This window comes from Humulus lupulus, chromosome 7 (assembly GCF_963169125.1).
Source record: "Humulus lupulus chromosome 7, drHumLupu1.1, whole genome shotgun sequence".
Lineage (NCBI taxonomy): Eukaryota > Viridiplantae > Streptophyta > Magnoliopsida > Rosales > Cannabaceae > Humulus > Humulus lupulus.
This window is the reverse complement of record NC_084799.1, coordinates 179,550,496-179,566,754: the sequence shown is the minus strand read 5'-3', so window position 1 is coordinate 179,566,754 and position 16,259 is coordinate 179,550,496. Positions and strand designations below refer to the sequence as shown.

Sequence of the window (16,259 nt, the reverse complement as noted above, 5' to 3'; positions counted from 1 at the left end):
GTGTTGAGGTATGAAGACTTGGAACTGCAAACAGATTTATCTTATGAGGAGCGACCGGTTCAGGTCTTAGACAGGAAAGACAAGATCCTACAGAACAAGACGATTCCTCTAGTTAAAGTATTATGGAGGAATAGCAAGGTCGAGGAAGCAACCTGGGAGCTTGAGTCAGCAATGCAGGATCAGTATCCCGAGTTATTCAGGTAAATTTTGAGGACGAAATTCTCAGTAAGAGGGGATAGTTGTAACAACCCAAAATTGCTTATAAGGCTTAAGAGCCTTGATTAGCGTGTCGGGAGGGCATAATTGGTATATATGTATGATTATATGTGATAAATGATTAAATGCATGTTTATGAGTGTTAAATATGCATGTGGTCCCTGATTAGTTTAGAAGGGAATATTTGTAATTTGAACCCATTGAGGGTATGATTTTGAGTTATGTGTGGTGTTTACGACATGAGAAGATCCTGTTCCGCGGTGTTAGCAGGGAGTTACGAAATTGGTATTTAGTTGTGAAACTGGTAACTAATAGTAACCTGGGAATTAGTGTTGTTACTGAATTAATAAGTAAAAGTGGTATTTTTGCAAAGAGTGAAAATGACTAGGTTGCCCTTGAGGTTTAGGAAGGAAATGTGTTTGAAGGAGGGGTAGAAAGGTCATTTAGGCTTTAAATGAGATAAACCCCAGCTGAGGTTGATCTTTACGTTCTAAACTTCTCAAGACTTCCATAGTTATTTTGGTTCAAGGTTTCAAGAGGGAAAAGAGGAGCTCAAGTTTTAGGCAGCTGGATGTTTGAGGAATTGGGAGTAGAATCAAGCTGTGGAGGAGGATTTACAGCTAGCAAGCCTTAGGAATTTTGAATTTGGGAAGAAGGTAAGGATTTCATTTTCTAGTTTTAGGTTTTCACTTGTTCTTGGGAGTTTTGGATTTTGATTTCTGAATTTGGGTGTGGGGTGAAGTTGTGAGGAACTAGAGCTTGGGAGTTTGAATGTTAAAGCTTAGAGTGGCATTGGAGGCAGCCTAAGGTCGAATTCCTCTCTAAGGAAATGACTTTTGGCCCTTGATTGTTCTGAGTTTTTTGGGTTTCAGTTAGTGTTCTTGAGCTTCAAAGCTTAATTTTGATGTTTGGTGGGGTTCTTAGCTAGGTTTCGATGTTGCTATGTTATTTTGGGTGAGCTATAGTGATGTATGGCTTTATTTATGTTTGGTTGATGATTGGGGAGGATTTTTGGAGCTTTGGCTCGAGGAAGTTCGAAGAGAGAAACCCATAAATTTGCATTTCTGGTACTAGCGATGTAGCGCTACAACGCTAGGCTGCGTTTCTGGACGGCTAAAGTCTCTAATTTTAGCGATGTAGTGCCCATATGGTAGCGTTGTAGCGTTACTCAGCTTCCAGAACCTTATTTTTGGGTACTTTTTAGGGTTGTTGTCCAGGGGCTCGGGGGTCGATTCCACCACCCCGTTTGGTGGAATTGGAGTCCCCGAGAGCTTCGGATTGGTCCCGAAATTGGTTTATGGAATCAAATTTTAATGAGGGCTCTACTTATGGTTTGTGATTAGGTGCCTCTTAGACTTTGGGACAGGATCCTACTCGAGGGGTCGGCTCTTGAAATCTAGTGCAAGTGTAAGAGGTAAGAAAATTGCACCTGTTTGTGTGGCTATGTTGGGACTAAGGTTCCCTATTGTTGACCCACGATTTGGCCAACTGACACGGAGTCAGAATATGCTTGATATGAATGAAAGAGATGAGAAGAACGTAATGACAAAAGTAAATGAGACACAGTATTTTATAGTGGTTCGGCCCCAAGATCTGGTAATGACCTACGTCCACTTAGAATGATATTGATATAAAAACCAAAAGAGTGATCAAAGAACTAGGGTTCAATGAGTTTCACCACTTTCTCAAGAACAATACAATATTCCTAGGATAATTACTATAATCTCTCATGATTCCAAAAGCCAAAAGTCCCCTCCCTTGAGCTATCTCTTGCTATTTATAGGCTCAAGGGGGATTACAAAAGATTGTTACAGATATTCTTTCCTGAATAATCGGATACTCAGGAGATTGTATGAGATAAATTCGGGATTCATAAAGATCTTCCCATTAATGTCGCCTTGTACACGGAACTATCGACCAGACTGGTCGCAGGTAAGACAGGCTTGCACTGCTTCTAATGTGTCCTCTGGTCGATACTCTAGCAGAACGTTTCCAGGTGTCAGCCACGTGTCCAGGGATCACTTGCCACGTCACCAATGCTAATTTTACGGATAACACCTATGTTTGAATGAAAATGTTGTACAATTATGATAAGCTATATAAGAATGAAATAAACGGCCTAAGAGTGCCAGATCTAATATTTGCGCACAGGACACGGCTCGGCCACTGAGAGCTGAGGTTAGCTAAATAATCACTGAGCTCGGCCTAAGCGAGCCGCAATTAGTGGGTTAAACACTTGGCTCAGGCTAAGCGAGCCAGAGTCAGTGGATTAATTAGAGTGTACCTTGAGTATTGTATGGTTATGATTTGTTTACTGTTGTTAATCTGATGTTTATAACATGCGGAATACCTACTTAACCGCCTTATGGATTATTTGATTGGTTGTATTATTTATGCTATGTTTTATGGTTTTCTTGCTGGGCCTTGGCTCACGGGTGCTACGTGGTGCAGGTAAAGGCAAGGGCATTGTGGACAAATCTTAAGTTTGAGAGCTCTAGGGGTGGGATGTACATAGTTAGTTGCTCGTCCGCCACGGCCAAGGGATAGTACAGGGACAGGAAAACCTAAAAATGTGTATTTTTCCATTAGAGTGGCCTCTGCTTATATATAACTTTTGAAAGCTGTAAATTTGTCCTTTAAACATACAGTGTAACGGTCTTGGTTATCCAGGGCATTACATATACGAGGTCCATGCACAGTACCAACAAATACAAAAAGATCCTCACCTTTAGGTTCAAAGGTTACCATCTTCCTTCTACAATCTATGGTTGCCTCAAACTTCACTAACCAATCCATACCCAGAATCATACCAAAGTCAGTCATCACTAACTCTATCAAATCAAATGAAAACTCTCTGCCCTCTATTGTCACTGGCAATGATCTGACCCATCTTCTGGATACTACTAACTCCCCAGTGGGCAATAAGGTCCCAAACCCCACAACATAATAATCACATGGTCTACACAATCTATCAATAATTATACTAGCAACAAAAGAATGTGTAGCACCAAAATCAATCAAAACAGTATAAGGGGTTCTAGCACTAAAAAGTTGACCTATAACTACTGAGGGTGAAGGCTCAGCTTCTGCCTGAGTCCATGCGAACACTCAAGCTGGGGCTGAGCTGTTCGCCTTCCTGGGTTCTTCCTTTCTTGCTTCTGGGAAATATTTCTTGAAATGTCCTACTGCCCCACATAAGAAGCTAGTCTTTGCCCTACACTCCCCCAAATGGCGTCTCTTGCACCTAGGGCACTCTGGATAAGTCTTCCAGGCCTCACTGCCACCCTGGCGGCCCATTGAAATACCACGTGGTCGCCTATCAGGACCTGGAGCTGGGAAGGTATCAGGAGGCTTCCTCTTTTGATCATTGGGGCCTCCGCCCCTACCTAAACCCACAAATGGAGGTCATGTCCTCCTCAACTCTCTTCTGGCTGCATTGTCCCACCAGATATTGTTCTCTCCTCTCTCATTTGTGAGTACCTTTTCAACCACCTGTGCATAAGTAGTAACTCCAACCACAGTGGTGATACGAACATCCCAGTTTATTCTAGGTTGTAGCCCTTGGAGAAACCTCTCCCTTCTGGTCCCATTAGTGGGCACCAGTTCCATGGAAAACTTTGCAAATCTGTCAAACTTCAGAGCATATTCAGTCACTAACAGACTCCCCTGAAGTAATCTGCTGAACTATTCAGCCTTTGCAGCCATGATGGCATCATTATAGTACTTCTCATTTAATAGAGTTTGAAACTCTTCCCAACTCAGGGCATTGACATTTCTGGTCTGGGATATCACTTCCCACCAAATTCGGGCATCCTTCTGAAACATGTATGTGGCACAGGCCACCCTCTCATCACCAGACACCCTCATAAAGTCAAGGATGGTGGTAATCATGCTCATCCACTACTCCACCTTAGCTGGATCTGCACTACCCTCAAAAACTGGAGTTCGTTGTTTTCAAAACCTTTCAAAAAGAGGTTCTCATTTACTTCCAGCCTCTGGAAACTGCTCAACTGATGGCACCGCTACAGGTGGTGCCTTTGGTAAATTGTTCCCTGCAGGAACCTGTTGTTGTCTCAAGAGGCAAATTTCTTCTTCCTGCCTCATAACTCTAGCCTGTAAATCAGCAAATAGCTACTGCCAGTTATCAGGAGCTGGCTGAGGAATCTGATTCTGATCATTTGCCTGACCTTGTCTGTCATTCTGGCCCTGCTCATCCTAGCTAACTGATGACTATGTCTGCCTTGAAAGCATATTATCAACTTATACTATGCTGAAAAGATCAATACAACCAGTTAGGCAGTGATAACTAAATCTCTTGTCGCCTCACGATCCAAGATCAAGCAGATATTCATCTATGTTCCACAATCATACAGATAAACATGTTGATTCATGATCATAACATTTATCATTTAGCAATTAACCATCATCAATTAACAATGCAAATAAGCATGTTTTAGCAATATCATTACTAATAAGCACATTCTTGCTTATGATGCAGCAGTCAAGGCCCAGCCTTATTAATGTATCTCATGTAAGCAGGTAAAGCATTTATATTCTATTTAAGCAGTTAAACACATAACTGCATAAATAGTTACCAAACCATGAGTCGAGCTTGTCTTCAATGGCGAATGTACATGCCCAGCCAGTCTACAGGAACCCTAAACCTTAGCACACTTCGATACCAAGTTGTAACACCCTGGTTACTCCAAGACCGTTATTGTGGACTTTAAACAGTGCTTAACTCGCTAAACGATTCATTTGGTTATAAACTTGCATCTAGGTGTTATTAATAGGCTAAGGTAAAAAATCTCGATCAAAAGGAATGGATATATTTTATTTAAAACATAAAATTGTACATGGGCCTATAAAAGTGTTTACAAAGTTATTTACAATCCAAAATGGTCATTACAGTATAAAAATTACAACCCGCCGACCTAAGCGGCAAAAATAGGGTTAACCCCTAGTTCCTCTGAGAAACACCTTGGCCGTAGTGGTTAAGTAGCCGCATATGTACACATCGCCACCTAAGCTTTCCACTCAAGGCTGGGTGAGCTTTTTTTTTCCTTTACCTACACCACATAGCACCCGTGAACCAAGGCTCAGCAAGAAAACTTATTACTGCATGTATGTAATATCAATAAATGATTCGAGTAATCATTTTGGGGCTTGCAGCCCTAATCAGATAGTGAGTCACACTTTAGGCTCCGCACCCTAATCAGATAGGTGACTAATAAGTCATACTCTGAATAGATGACTAATAAGTCTATCTCTAGATAGATGACTAATAAGTCTATCTCTAAGGCTCTGCATCCTAAGCCATGTGACGTTCAGTCACCTGAGCCTTTTGGCCCTGGCTCTATGTAACTAGCCTTTAGACTAGACAAGCGCTTTTATTTTTCATCGAACTTGGGATCGGTCAAGCATTTAATGCTCATGGTGATTAGATCTAATCATTCTGACCTGTGTTAAACACATTAATGTCGTTCTTGACTCTTAAGTCAATACCATATGACTAATGCCCAGTATCACCGCTGAACTTGACAGATAAGTCACAGCTTCACGATCAATACTAAACACCATTGTCTTTCCCTGACTAATAAGTCATTTCCATACACAGATAAGCAAAGTTGTTATGCATTTACTATGCAATCAATGTCAATATATAGAGCACTCAACATGCTTTATCAATAACCATGCATGTCACATACTGGGTGCAGTTTTCTTACCTCTGGTTCGAGCGTGAAATAATAAAAGAACGACCATTAAGAACGATCGGTCCTTAAGTCCCTTAGTGGTCACCTAGTCATAATCAATATGAAATTCTATTAATAAAAATAAATAATAAGAGGTTCATAATCTAAAACCTCGCTCCCGGGGCCACGAATCGTACTAGAACGGTTAGTAGATTCGATCCCGAGCCTTAGAAAATGAAACCTCGAGCCTAAACCCTTGAAAAAACTCCTCCCTGGCTCAAAAGGAAGGGGCGGGTTGCGACTTGGCTTAGTGGGCGCGCCCCCAAGATAGAGAGCATCTGTCTGAGGTACCAAGGGCAGGCTGCGACTTGGCCTAGTGGGTCGCGGTGTGCCTGCTTAATAAAGCCCAGGGGAGGCTCTAGCTTGGGTCCAGGTCACGACTTGACCCAGCTCCCCTGTGTTGGAAATGTGCCCTGAAAGCATATGTAATAGACATTGTTTTATGAAATAAATAAATGAATTGAATTTGTTATGCATATATTTTATAGACTATATTATTCTATGATAATATTATGTAAATATCAGGAAAATTCCTAAGTTCATATATGTGATCTCAAACACGTATTGGTACGGGAGGATTGTGTTTGAGATAAATGAACTTGAATAGTTCGCAGTAAAATAAAGTTATGGAATCTTTAGATTAATTACTGCAAGTACGGTCCACTAGTATTATGAATACATGTGATCTAGATCCGGATCACTAGTGTGGTAGGACACTTTAGTGGAGGTGCTTTATATATTAGAGAATATATAGAACTGGACCAGATATGTTTATTAATACTTAGTTAAATACCGTTTCAAAGTATTAATTAAATATATCAACTGATGATCATATACAAATAGATCTTAATCCTGAAGTTACTATGAACTCCTGTTTATCTTATATGAGTTATTTGATTCACTTGTTAGGGTCTGTCAGAATGATCAGGCTAAAAACTTTTGTTTTGGGAACTCATTAATATAGATGGCTGGGGACATAGTATACAGATATGGAATCTATACCTTCTCGCAAGAGATTGAATGATGGTTCTCTTAAGGGTTGACTTTTGGGACTGAAAGGTTATTGAGCTCAAATTCATAATTTAGTTATGAATTAACCTTCACTAATAGAGTCAATGGTACTTAAGGAAACAAGAGATAATTAAAAGGGTAAAACGGTAATTTTATTCCCAATTAATTATGAACCATTATTAGAGGGTCAAGTTGTATGCAATGATTACATCAATGGACGCTTTATGAATATAAAGTACTCAGTAAATGAAATGTCTATAATTACAAGAGTGCAGTCTCATATTTATAGTGGAATAATCATGAGATTAATAAATTAAGATTATTTAATTAAAGAGTTTAATTAATAATCTCAAATTTATTGGAGCTTGGAATTATAGGTCCATAGGTCCCCATAGCGGCTCTATCAACACTGTTCAAGGTAAGAGTTGATATGAAGGGAAAATAGTTTAAAGACATATTTAAGAAGAAATTTGTTCTTCGAGCCAAATATGCAATTATATGATAATAGTGATTAATTAATTAATTACAAATTAGTTGTAGTTAACAAAATTAATTAATATTTAATTATTGTATAATTTTTGAAATTATATTAAATAATTAAATTAATTTTTGAAATTTAATTAAATAATTAATTAATTATAATTTTCGAAATTATAATAAATTAAATATTTATTTTCGAAAATTTTAGATTTAATTAATTGGTAGAATTAATTTAAATATCTTTATTTGAGTGGGAGATAATTATCTGATAAGTTCAAATTGGATCTGAATTTAAAAGATTAATATTAATTCAAATAATTAATTATATTTGATAATTAATTAAAAAGATAATTAATTTGAATTCAAATTTGAATTAGTTATCAGGTTGTTAGATCTTATCTGACAAAGTGATTTGAATAAATAATTAAATAAAATTTGAAAAACCAATATCCCTAGAAATTAGGAAGCTACACGTTCACACACAGTCCAGGACTGTGTGTGGCGTGTAGGGCCAGCATTTTTCAGGGATGAGATTTTCAATTTTATTTATTTAATTAATTAATTAATGGATAATTCGTTTTTGGATTTTTTCATTAATAGAATAATTAATTAATTAAAAAGTAAATTGTAAAATGGTTACAGATTTTTTTTTTTAATTTTGAATATTTTGTGTTAAGTATGACTGATCAGAAAATTATTCAGATAAGAGAAGTGAGTGTGAGACAACTCTGAACATTCACTCTGTGAAAAATAGAACGATAGTTTTCTCTCCCTAAAAATAAAGAACCAATTCTCAAGCCTATTCTCTTGATCTCATGAGTTGAGTACATCAAGTAGAATCACAAATAAATTATCCTTCATTCTCTAAGTGTTCATTCTCTAAGTGTCCACACATTTCTTGAGGTGTAGAGATTGCTTTGGAAGATCTTGGTGTGAGTACGTGGGAGCGGCTTGGATAGGAAGGTCGTTCTAAATACGAAAAAATAGCAAGGACACTTGATAGGCTTCAAAAGGTATGATTTCTATTATTATCTTGTTTATGATTAATGTATGTATATTAATGGATCCGCATATTTGAAGGTAGTTTAAATATGTTACAAAAATTTTGTTGTACACTGGGCCAACCACACTACCATTCCGCTGCATATTAGGAAACTCGTTCTTAACACCCTGCCCATTTTCTCAATTCAAACCATCCCAAACCTTCATAAATTAAATCCCAAAATAACACCCAAGCATTACCACAACATATCCATCATTCAACCAACAAAACCTAAGTTTTATAACACTTAAAACCTCATCAAATTCCCAACTACTCAATCCAAAATATCAACTAAAAATCAACTGAAAAACATAGCAAAAACCAGGAACTTGAACTGAAATTCTTACCTCAAACTTGAATTAAACCCCCTTCAATGACTGTGACACAATCTTATGCTCACAAGCCCTGATTCCCCAAGATGAATCCTCAAGCTAAGCTTCAAAATTCCAAAGGAAAAGAGAGAAAGAGAGATGATCGAGAAGGATAAGAAAAGAGTCTCTGTTTTGGCTGCTTAAACCTTCTACAACCAGCCACTTAAGTCTATCACATGGTCAAAAGACCAAAATGCCCCTAAGCCCAATTAAAACCTATACCACCCAAGGGCAAAACAACCATTTCTCACTTATTCCGCTAATCATAATTAACGTCATTTAATTCCTATTATTCATAATATTCTTAGATATTAATTAAATCATATATCATTACTCATTCATATCTGGTAATGTACTAAGCATCAAATTATCCCCAGACTTATCCCGAGCCTGGAAATTAATCTTGTTATGACCAAACCAATAACTTGAGTTCTAGTATCGCCGAATAGATCGAACATATCCATATTATAATGAGGTCTTTACATGAATCATAAACATGCACATAAATATACAGATATGTAATTATCATCATATAATCATGCATTTAGTCAATTAATTAAATAATAAATCAATTATGTTCATCTCAGCCTTCTAATCCAAGCATTAAACTTTGTGACATTACAAATGCGCTCTTGTAGAAATTCTAAATCACAAAAAATAAAACCGTGTTAGTTATTTGTCCACGTCAAAAAATATTTCTAGATCACACTGTTGGATATTTTTTGAATGAAAAAAGCTTTGAGATTTTTTGTCCCACATTGGTTGCAAATTGTTTTACTTCTTTTCCAAGGGTTATATAATGGAGTATAGCCTTGTTGTTTAAAGTACATCAAAATTCCTTATTTTAAGGTATATAATTATATTGAATTATATTTATATTATGATTTTAGTTATATGTTTTATAGTGATAGAGTTCGGCGAAGTAATTGAGTTACTTGTCGTTCACCGTTGTATCCTGGGAGATAGACGTCGAAACCTCGTAGAGGCGGCGAATCTGTTTTAAGGAAACTGTGTGTTACACAGGCCTCGGCTTTTATATCATTGTTATATATATTATAAGTTATTTATATTATATTATTTATAATTATAATATTATATTGTTATATATATTATGTTGTTATATATGTATATATTATAAGTTATTTATATTATATTATTTATAATTATAATATTGTTATATATAATTATAAGTTATTTATAATTATAATATTGTTATATATATTATAAGTTATTTATAATTATAATATTATATTGTTATATATATTATGTTGTTATATATATATATTATAAGTTATTTATAATTATAATATTGTTATATATATTATAAGTTATTTATATTTATAATATTTATGTATCTTTAATTTTAGTAGATATAGATATAATTATTGTTTTTATCATATTGTGTTTATTCAAGTATTATATAAGATATGTTTTGTCTAACAATCTTAAAACAGATTATTGTTTAAATATAATATTTGAATATATCTATTAGTGATATTTCTAAATCTATATGTTGAAAGATATTGTTATTCTGAAAAGTTCGTTTGAACTTAAATCTCACTAGAGAAGTTCTGGGAACTGAATATTTTCAAAGAAACTAGACTGCTGAGGCAGGGGCTAGACCCTTCTTCTAGTATTCTTTGGAAATTATCTAGTAGAGATATTTGAGGCTGGATAAATACTCAAAGAAATATTCTACGAGAGGCTAGACCACGAATGGTTGGGTTTTTAACCCTTCCAGGCTAACCTAAGAATTTTTCTTTAAGTTTGATCTAAGCAAACCCGTATAATTTTCCGGTGTCAGGAAAATAACATTGTTGGTTTTGTGATTTCAGAAAATGACAACTGAAACAAACCAAAATAGCGGGAATAATGAGGTGTCAGCTGAGACCCCAGTTCAGGCAATTCAAGCTCATATCCAAACGGTTCCGGCCTCGGTTAATACGAGCCATCCTTTGAGCTTTGGGGAAAGACCTGATAAATTCAATGGGCAGAATTTCAAAAGGTGGCAGCAAAAGATGTTGTTCTATCTGACCTCCATGAATCTTGCGCGATTCGTTACTGATAGCGAACATAAGCTGAAAGAAAATGAGGATGATATCCAAGTCATTAACTTTGTCAATGATTGGATCAAATCTGATTTTCTATGTCGTAACTTTGTTATGAATGGTCTAGAAAATTCTTTGTATGAAGTTTATTCTACAAAGAAGACGGCTAAGGAACTTTGGGAGTCTTTAGACCGAAAATATAGAACCGAGGATGCTGGCACAAAGAAATTTGTGGTTGGGCGATTCCTTGACTATAAAATGGTAGATTCCAAGACTGTGATTAGTCAAGCTCAGGAATTCCAATTAATCTTACATGACATTTCCTCTGAGGGAATGATCCTGAGTGAGACCTTCGAAGTTGCTGCTTTAATTGAAAAGCTTCCCCCTGCATGGAAGGAGTTCAAGAGCTACCATAAGCATAAGCGAAAGCAGATGAGCATTGAAGACTTAATTGTCAGACTTCGTATTGAAGAAGACAACAAGAATTCAGAAAAAATGAGTTCAAGACAAGATGTGGCTAAGGCCAATCTGATGGAGCAAGGTCAAAACTCTAGGGGAAAGAGGAACTTTAAACCCAATGATAAAGGGTTTAAATTCGGACCAAAAGGAGGAATCTCTAAAAAGCCGTTCAAATTCCTTGGCAAATGCTTTAACTATAATAAGCTAGGTCACAAGTCATCGGACTGTAGACTGCCAAAGAAGAACCATGGTGAAGAGACGAATATGATGGATAAATTCTCCAAAGATGTTGGTGATATAAATCTATCAGCGATGGTATCGGAAGTAAACCTGGTCAACTCCAACCCTAGAGAGTGGTTGATTGACACTGGTTCTACTCGACATATATGCTCAGACAAGAGTATGTTCAAATGTTTTGAACAAGTGACCAATGGAGAGAAACTATTTATGGGAAACTCTGCCACGTCTGAGATTGAGGGTCAGGGAAAAGTGATCCTGAAAATGACTTCTGGAAAGGAGCTGACTCTGAACAATGTACTGTACGTACCTGATATTCGCAAAAACCTTGTGTCTGGTTCACTGCTGAACAAGCATGGATTTCGTATGGTTTTTGAGTCGGACAAAGTTGTTTTGTCTAAAAGTGGTATGTATGTGGGAAGGGGTTATGTAACTGATGGGTTGTTTAAACTCAGTGTAATGGTTGTTAAACCAATTATCAATAAAGTTAATAACGCTTCTTATTACTTGCTTAAGTCTTCCTATGTTTGGCATGGTAGACTAGGACATGTTAATTTATGACACTTTGTGTATATTAATTAACTTGAATCACATGCCAAAATTCCACATTGATTCAAAATTATAAATGTGAAACCTGTGTTAAGGCAAAACTAACAAGGTCATCCTTCAAAACGATTGAAAGGAATAATGAACCCCTAAAAATTAATACATAGCGATGTATGTGATTTTAAATTTGTTTAAACAAGGGGAGACAATAAGTATTTTATTACTTTTGTCGATAATAGCACTAAATATTGCTATGTGTATTTGCTAAAAAGCAAAACCGAGGCTATAGAGAAATTTGTTCTCCATAAGACCGAAGTTGAGAATCAACTTAAATTTATGTTAAAGAAACAGATAATGACTATGTCAATTTTTGTCTTTACGTAAATGACATGCTCATTGTTGGAAGCAGTGATAAAATGATCAAATCTATCAAAAGTATGTTGAACTAGAAATTTGACATGAAAGATTTAAAATCTATGAGTGGATATGTGTTCACACTCGGTGGTGCAGTTGTATCATGGAAATCTTCTAAACAAACGATAATAGCTAGATCCACGATGGAATCTGAGTTTATTGCCTTAGACAAATGTGGCGAAGAAGCAGAATGGCTTCGTCAATTTTAGAAGATATTCCAAAATGGCCTAAACCAGTGCCAGCTATTGGCTTACATTGCGATAGTCAATCTGCAATTGGTAGGGTGCATAATAATATGTATAATGGTAAGTCTAGACATATATGTCGTAGACACAATACCATTAGACAACTACTCTCAACAGGAGTTATCTCTATTGACTATGTGAAATCAAAGGATAATATTGCAGATCCGCTAACCAAAGGGTTAAATAGAGAGTTGGTTGAAAAATCATCGAGGGGAATGGGTCTAAAGCCCATGAATGAATAAAGTCAATACAGTAGACACCCCACCTAGTTGACTGGAGATCCCAAGATCTAGGTTCAAAGGAACAACTAAAACTGTAAAGACTATGTTGGATCACTGTGGGGGTTATCCTCATTGTCCATTCCTATGATGAAACAGTGATAACCGTAAGGAAAAGGTTAAGCTATGCTTTTAATGATTTCTTATGCGTCGAAATGTCGAGCAGAGTAATACGGGTTACTCTTAATTAAGAAAATCACCTATGTGAGAGAGAAGATAGGCCGCTTCTATAGGGATTGAATAAGGGCTCAATTCCTAGAATATCTCTTGCAGAACCAGGGAAATGTTCAGGGCCAAAACGAACATAATCTTGAGAACCAATATATGTCAGGAAGATTCCTGTGTGTGGTATATCATCGTTTACACGAACGGCAGAACAGTTCAAAGACATCGCGTCTACTGATCAGCCAGTAAAGTAAATATACTTATACAAGGGAAGGTTCAAAGGGTAACACCTACCTATCCTATGCAGGTTTCTACCGTTGAACTCTATCACTTAGGTCTATTTATTTTGTTGGTTTTTCTTGAGTCAGTTTTTTCATTCATGTGGGTGATTGTTGGATATTTTTTGAATGAAAAAAGCTTTGAGATTTTTTGTCCCACATTGGTTGCAAATTGTTTTAGTTCTTTTCCAAGGGTTATATAATGGAGTATAGCCTTGTTGTTTAAAGTACATCAAAATTCCTTATTTTAAGGTATATAATTATATTGAATTATATTTATATTATGATATTATATTTATATTATGATTTTAGTTATATGTTTTATAGTGATAGAGTTCGGGTATATTTGGTTCGGCGAAGTAATTGAGTTACTTGTCGTTCACCGTTGTATCCTAGGAGATAGACGTCGAAACCTCATAGAGGCGGCGAATCTGTTTTAAGGAAACTGTGTGTTACACAGGCCTCGGCTTTTATATCATTGTTATATATATTATAAGTTATTTAATATTATATTATTTATAATTATAATATTATATTGTTATATATATTATGTTGTTATATATGTATATATTATAAGTTATTTATATTATATTATTTATAATTATAATATTGTTATATATAATTATAAGTTATTTATAATTATAATATTATATTGTTATATATATTATGTTGTTATATATATATTATAAGTTATTTATTATAAGTTATTTATAATTATAATATTGTTATATATATTATAAGTTATTTATATTTATAATATTTATGTATCTTTAAGTTTAAGTTTAGTAGATATAGATATAATTATTGTTTTTATCATATTGTGTTTATTCAAATATTATATAATGCACATAAATATACAGATATGTAATTATCATCATATAATCATACATTTAGTCAATTAATTAAATAATAAATCAATTATGTTCTTCTCAGCCTTCTAATCCAAGCATTAAACTTTGTGACATTACAAATGCGCTCTTGTAGAAATTCTAAATCACAAAAAATAAAACCGTGTTAGTTGTTTGTCCACGTCAAAAAATATTTCTAGATCACACTTATCCTGAGAATTTCTGGCTCTTAGTCACGGGAGTGGGGCCACCCTAAGTCCCCATGGCAAAACTGACCCCAAATTCCTCTTCTTCCTTTCATTCCACATTTTACTCCGAGATATTAGTCTTCACATCACCACCCAACCAGAAAAAATATCATTTGAAACAGTAGTCTCAAATAATTATAATACTTCATTCAGCCAAACCAACAAAAAAACAATAATAAGTCGTACTCAAAAAAATATTAGGATAATAATCATAAAGAAATAAAAATTTGAAAATATATATATATTAAAATTAAGAAAGAAGAAGTTTAGAGTCAGCGAGACATTCGGGTTTTCTGGCTTAGCAAACGGAACTCTTATCCCGTTGGTTTTTGCTTTCAAAAAGCTGTAGCCTATTGTCACTTTCTTTTACCGTCCATTTCCTAATTCACTCTCTTTAATCATTATTCTTCTCCTTCTCTTTCTTTAGAATTTTCTCGGGAAAAAGAATAAAATTCCACTACCTAGATTTTCTTCTGCTCGTCGGTTCTTTTCTGTCTTTTCAAAATCAGTTTCTACCGCCTTTGATAGATGATTCTCTTTCTGTGTCTTGATTATGACAATTCTAGCCGATTTTCATCGCGATCATTTTCTTAAAAAAAAAGCCTATTGATACATATATTACATTCCAATCGACGAAGAAAGAACGACCCCCCCATCAAAAAAGAAAAGTCTTAATAATGAATCGGCAAGTCGTACAGCGATCGCAGCAGAAGAATCGCCCAACTCCTCTTTTATCAGATAGATCGCCGATTCAGACGTTGATTCCTCGAGAGAAGCGGCGAATTGGCGAGATGGCGGGAGGTACAGCGGCCGAGTGCGCGGCCGTTTGTTGCTGTTTTCCATGTGCGTTGATGAACCTTCTGGTTCTGGCCGTCTACAAGGTGCCTGCAGGGCTTTGCCGGAAGGCCTGGGCAAAGAGAAAGAAACGACAGCGTTTGGCAAAAATGGGCCTGTTACCGCAGAGGCCCAGTGGGCCAGGTGGGCTCGCACGTGATGAGCTGGAGGCTGAGATAAAGAGAGTCAAAGATGCGGCGTTGGAGCAGGACAAGATCAACGGTGGAGGAGGTAATCAAGGAGCGACCTCGACCATTGATCTTTTGGAGGAGGAGATGTGGGAGCGGTTCTACGGTTCAGGTTTCTGGAGAAGTCCTTCGCAGAAAGAAGATGAATTATGACGTCATTTAGATAAATTTTGTTTTTTCAGTTACTGAGATATGATTTTGTTCGTACACCTGATTTGTTGTAAATATTCCTTTGAGAAAGAAATGTCGTAGTTTGACGGCTCACGTAGAGAACCTATGCCTTCCCGCAGAGGATAACAGTGTATACATTTTTTTTCCTGGGATATTTAATATTGGAAAAAACTGGAAATTGGGAAGATACTTGAGTGCAGATTTTGAGTAAAAGTAGAAATTCTGTTGAAAATTGGTCAAATGAGTGTTATAAAAGTGGGGTTTTCTCATTGTGCAAAAAAAAAATCATCTTAAAAAATTTCATCTCGTAAATATTAAGAAGTGTTTATTAAAAAAAATTGTTTAGTTTGAATGTTGGGAAAATACCAATTTGGCAAACATATCAAAATAATACGGTCAATCTTTAACGAATTAATTAATTTGATAA

The 16,259-nt window shown here is 35.8% G+C and overlaps 1 protein-coding gene across 1 annotated transcript; it reads left to right on the top strand.

Annotated features, from left to right (window-relative positions):
• The first annotated feature begins 14,513 nt into the window (after nucleotides 1-14,513).
• LOC133788882 (uncharacterized) lies at nucleotides 14,514-16,019 on the top strand. Its single transcript, XM_062226518.1, has one exon. It carries the CDS (start codon nucleotides 15,317-15,319, stop codon nucleotides 15,812-15,814), a length of 498 nt encoding a protein of 165 aa, XP_062082502.1. The 5' UTR covers nucleotides 14,514-15,316; the 3' UTR covers nucleotides 15,815-16,019.
• Nucleotides 16,020-16,259: the final 240 nt, after the last annotated feature.

What these genes read in the sequence shown, in the direction of transcription:
- LOC133788882 (XM_062226518.1), top strand. Translation starts at nt 15,317, where the DNA reads ATGAATCGGCAAGTCGTACAGCGATCGCAGCAGAAGAATCGCCCAACT.